Raw genomic sequence first — 4,676 nt, 5'->3', positions numbered from 1 at the left:
AACTAAAGGAAAAAAGTCCCAAAATAACAAAAATGCAAGTTCTTCTTTCTTTCAGAAGTGGAGGTTTAAGTATTGACATTTTTTGAAACATAAGTGACCATGTGTACATCGTACAAAATATGAAAGGAACTTACAAAAACATCTGATTAAAGGTACCATTGCAGTCAACCCCTGATTTAGCTTACAAAGCCACTTAAGCTGGATAATGATAACTAATGTTTGTTGTTAATGCAACCTAGTAAGATTTAAGACCTCAAAATGACGGTAGTTATGCATCTTTTTGCTAGTCAGGTCACTTAAATTCTGGTTATGTGCTAGATGAATTTAGCAATTATAGTTCTGTTTTGTTCTACCTGCAACGATGAAGCATTGTGAATTTGAAATTGTGAAAACGTTAGCTCTGATTCTTCTGACCGGCCACTTCTCTGTACAAATGTTGTCTGAAGCTCATGTGAGTGTCAAAGTGTTCAAGAGCTATTTGCCAGACTAAACTGATTCTGAAATATATACATGATAAAGGCTAAACAGTACATTATGGGGTAGCTAACATATCCAATAATATCAGAATCATACAACAAAAACTGAAATTAACATTGTTAGATAATTTTCAAGACCAAATCACGCATCAGAGCATATTCATGCTACTATTATTAAATTATTTGAGATTAATCTTTATCACTTATTGTATTTTATTAGTCTTTGAATACATTTCATTAATTGTTTGTTTGCTGAATCTTTCCATTTTGTCATCTACAGTAACCGTTATTTTAAGACTACACAATGTTGTGTTTATTAAAATGTTTACTGTGTCAGATCTGGCAATAAGAGAATGATATATTTTTGCCGTGTTCAATTCAATTCTTTTCAATTTTATTTATAGTATCAATTCATAACAAGAGTTATCTCGAGACACTTTACAGATGAGAAGAGGAGGTCTAGACCACACTCCAGAATTTATAAGGACCCAACAGTTCTAGTAGTTTCCTCCAGAACAAGCAACAATGCGACAGTGGCAAGGTAAAACTCCCCTTTGGGAAGAAACCTCGGACAGACCCAGACCCAGACCCAGTCCCAGGCTCATGGTAGGCGGTGTCTGACGGGCCGGTTCGGGTTAGAATGAAGAGTGGCAATAACAATCACAAAAAAATAGTAGTTTTTAGTAGTTCTTTGTAGTAGTTCATGGCATAGCAGGGCACTGTGCGCCATTACAAGGCACAGCAGGACGTGTTGATATGTCATGTTGGCCCACAACCAATCGTAGCATGCTGTACAGGGTCCACCATCTCCAGCGCCTGTAAGCGTTCAAGCTCCTCTTCTACTTTGCTTTTCAATGCATAGGGCACTGCCCTGGGCTTAAAGAACAGTGGCACAGCATCGGGATCAACATGAAGCTTCACAGTCACTCTGTAGTGTGAGCACACTTGATCTCATGCCGATTCAGCTGAATTTTGCAAAGCCAGTCACGACCCAAATGACAGGGCCCACTTCCCTTGGCATTAACAAGGGAATAATAATAAGTCTGCCTTGAGCCTTTTGACCTCCTGATGAAATGTCCACATGTAACACTCGCAAATGAGGTATGGCCTTCCCTCTGTATGTCCCTAATCTGAGTGTCGAAGGTCTTAATAGGAGGTGGCTTGTTTCCCCACGTCCTCCTGTAGGTCTTCTCAATGATTGCCGATGCTGTAGCTCCAGAATCAATTTCAAACTTAAAATCCCTTCCTTTAACAGTCACTGTTGCTTAATTAGGTGATTCCTCGTTTGTGTTCAGAACAAACACGTTGAATGCACAGGCTGCATCTCCTTTGTCTTCTTCAGTCTCGCCCAGCTTGTGCCTGCCGGGCTTTTCCTTTTTCATTCTTAGCCTTAATTTTAACACTCCACTTTGTTTTGCGCGATCTTGAGTTTCATTTGCGAGATATCAAGTTTCATTTGTTTCATTTTCATAATACATGCCAAAGTGAAGTTTTATAATGGACATTGTTGTTGACTGTTGATGTCAATGACCGCAGGGTAACCTTATTGGGCTAGCTAGACTAACATAAACATTTCTGTTTTCTCATCTACTTCAACTGATCTGTTAAGACATTTTTGTATGTTAAAATGGTCACTGTGTCAGAATAGGCAATTAAAGAATGATAAATTCATGCCGTTTTGCCATGTCACGTTGGGCCGCAACCAACCATAGCTTGCCGTCTTTGAAAAAGTGTGTGGTATAATTAGGAAGTTGCTAGGTACTAACTTTCAAAAACAAGAATGTAAACCAAAATGGTGTCCGAAGCAGCGTGTTTGGCTAATTTGTGTTTTAAAAGCCTAATACAAGAAAGAAAGAAATGACAGACCTTTCCTCTTTTACAGTTCCATGTAGCCACATTTACATGGCTTACAAATTCATAACTCAAATATATTTTTGTATAATACTGCATAATATTTCATAGTGACAGTTGGACAATAAGCTTGACAGAAGTTGAAATAGTGCAGACATTATTTGTTTAATGGTATTTGACACATTCAGTGAACACTTAATAGCAGGAATCAGTGATACGCCTCATGCTCATCCACCTCATGCCACTCATGCCCATGTCCCTGAAGCTCCTGTACTCTCCGGGCCTCATGTACATCATCCTGCCTCTGTAGTGGGGCTGCTCGTACATCAGCCAGTGGCCGTCCATCACGTGGCAGGACTGGCAGTCGTTCATACGGTAACGGTCCATCATGTTGTCGCAGTCGTCCATCAGCTCGTAACTCTGACCACCAAAGTTCTCCCTCTCATAGATCTTCATCCTGAACTGACCTCTGTGCTGTTTTTTGGAGAGAACAAAAACAAATTAATGTCTTAAAATAAAGATTTTTAGCTGATTGTCACCTGTAGTAGAACAATAGTATCCCAGATGCCGTGTTACACCTACCATGGGGATCATACGGCAAGACCTGATGTACTCCCTCATTCCCATCATGCTCATGTAGTCAGCGTACTCGCCCCTCTTCATGAAGTACTGGTTTCCCATGTAGTTGGGGCGGTCGTAGACCATGAAGCAGCCGCTCTCCACCCTACAGGAGTGGCACCTGCTCAGGTAGGAGGACATGTCAGAGCAGTCGCTCATGCACTCATAGTGGCGACCCTGGAAGTTCCTCTCCTCGTAAAAGATGATCTGAAAATAGTGAATTGTAATGGTCAGAAATAAGCAGCAAGGTGATTTTAGTGATCCTATTTTGTAAACAGTAATTTCTGCTCATTACAAAAAGATTTTAAAAGTACCTTTCCCCTCATGTTCATGTTGGTCATGTTTGCTGTAGATGTGCTGTTGCTCCTGAACTGCCTTTCTACCTGGTTTAACCCTTTCCTTTTATACACGACCAAACGTAAAGAATTAGTGCCCCCTCCCCCTTAAAAAAGCCCCCTTACTCAGCAACTTACTATGGAAGCCAACAGAAGGGGTTATGTCATTTTTTTTCAAGGACTGGGTACTATGACGTACTGACAAAAGTGTTTTTTGCCTGTAGTCTTCACATAAGAGTTAAGTAGATATAGTAGATGAGAAAAGAAAGGATTTAGCAAATACAATTACAAGTAATCAAATGTATTCAAATAACAAAAAAATTTAAGTGATACAGATTATCTCAAATAATGTAATGATAGTAGTATGAATATGCTCAGATTTGTGAAATGGTATTAAAAATACTCAAATAAGATACTAACAGTGTTAATTTTAGTTTAACATCATCTGTTATGTGGTGCTATTGGTCAACGTCACAAAAAACAATTTTTCCTCTTTAGCGAGTAAATGCAAAAAAAAACTTCTCTTTTTGTTGTGACTACATAGTACCCAGTCCTTGAAAAAATTACATAACCCTTTCTGTTGGCTTCCATAGTAAGTTGCTGAGTAAGGTGGGTTCTCTGAAGGGGAGGGGCACTTATTCTTCGTTTGGTTGTGTATAAAAGGAAAGGGTTAAACCAGGTAGAAAGGCAGTTCAGGAGACACAACACACCTACAGTCAACATGACCAACACCAACATGAACATGAGGGGAAAGGTACTTTAGAATCTTTTTGTAATAAGTAGAAATGACTGTTTACTAAATATGATCATTAAATTCACCTTGGTGCTTATTTCTAACCATTACAATTCACTATTTTCAGATCATCTTCTATGAGGAGAGGAACTTCCAGGGTCGCCACTATGAGTGCATGAGCGACTGCTCTGACATGACCTCCTACCTGAGCAGGTGCCACTCCTGCAGGGTGGAGAGCGGCTGCTTCATGGTCTACGACCGCACCAACTACATGGGAAACCAGTACTTCATGAAGAGGGGGGAGTACGCTGACTACATGAGCATGATGGGAATGAGGGACTGCATCAGGTCTTGCCGTATGATCCCCATGGTAGGAATAACAAGGCATCTGTGATACTTTTGTTCAACTACAGCTGACAACCAGCACTAAACTTGATATTAATAACATTTATTTGTTTTTTTTCTCTCCAAAAAAAAGCACAGAGGTCAGTTCAGGATGAAGATCTATGAGAGGGAGAACTTCGGTGGTCAGAGTTACGAGCTGATGGATGACTGCGACAACATCATGGACCGTTACCGTATGAGCGACTGCCAGTCCTGCCACGTGATGGACGGCCACTGGCTGATGTACGAGCAGCCCCACTACAGAGGCAGGATGATGTA

The 4,676-nt window shown here is 40.3% G+C and overlaps 2 protein-coding genes across 4 annotated transcripts in view; one reads left to right on the top strand and one right to left on the bottom strand.

Annotated features, from left to right (window-relative positions):
• Positions 1-2,408: 2,408 nt before the first annotated feature.
• On the bottom strand, positions 2,409-3,871 carry LOC117953184 (gamma-crystallin M3-like). The gene is made up of 4 exons (XM_034886001.1): positions 3,853-3,871; positions 2,910-3,208; positions 2,521-2,801; positions 2,409-2,420 (listed from the first exon to the last, which is right to left on the bottom strand). The coding sequence occupies exons 1-3, from the start codon at positions 3,869-3,871 to the stop codon at positions 2,523-2,525; spliced, it is 597 nt and encodes a 198-aa protein (XP_034741892.1). The 3' UTR covers positions 2,409-2,420; positions 2,521-2,522.
• Positions 3,872-3,991: 120 nt separating this feature from the next.
• Positions 3,992-4,676, top strand: part of LOC117953126 (gamma-crystallin M1-like) — a 16,492-nt gene continuing 15,807 nt past the window's right edge. For 2 of the 3 annotated variants that reach the window (XM_034885929.1, XM_034885926.1), the window contains exons 1-3: positions 3,992-4,034; positions 4,141-4,383; positions 4,492-4,663. In XM_034885929.1, the coding sequence (XP_034741820.1) occupies positions 4,002-4,034; positions 4,141-4,383; positions 4,492-4,663 (448 nt within the window). In that variant the 5' untranslated portion in view covers positions 3,992-4,001. Of the gene's footprint in view, positions 4,035-4,140; positions 4,384-4,491; positions 4,668-4,676 lie in introns of all 3 variants that reach the window. The other variant, XM_034885927.1, reaches the window with a different exon arrangement.

The sequence above is a fragment of the Etheostoma cragini genome, chromosome 11 (assembly GCF_013103735.1).
Source record: "Etheostoma cragini isolate CJK2018 chromosome 11, CSU_Ecrag_1.0, whole genome shotgun sequence".
Classification (NCBI taxonomy): domain Eukaryota; kingdom Metazoa; phylum Chordata; class Actinopteri; order Perciformes; family Percidae; genus Etheostoma; species Etheostoma cragini.
Note: the sequence above shows the minus strand (reverse complement) of the source record. Positions and strands in the feature narration are given on the sequence as shown.

Bases quoted from the DNA above. Each gene is read 5' to 3' on its own strand.
- LOC117953184 (XM_034886001.1), bottom strand. The intron at 2,802-2,909 runs GTAGGTGTAACA...TCCAAAAAACAG, and splicing joins CTTGCCGTATGATCCCCATG to CACAGAGGTCAGTTCAGGAT.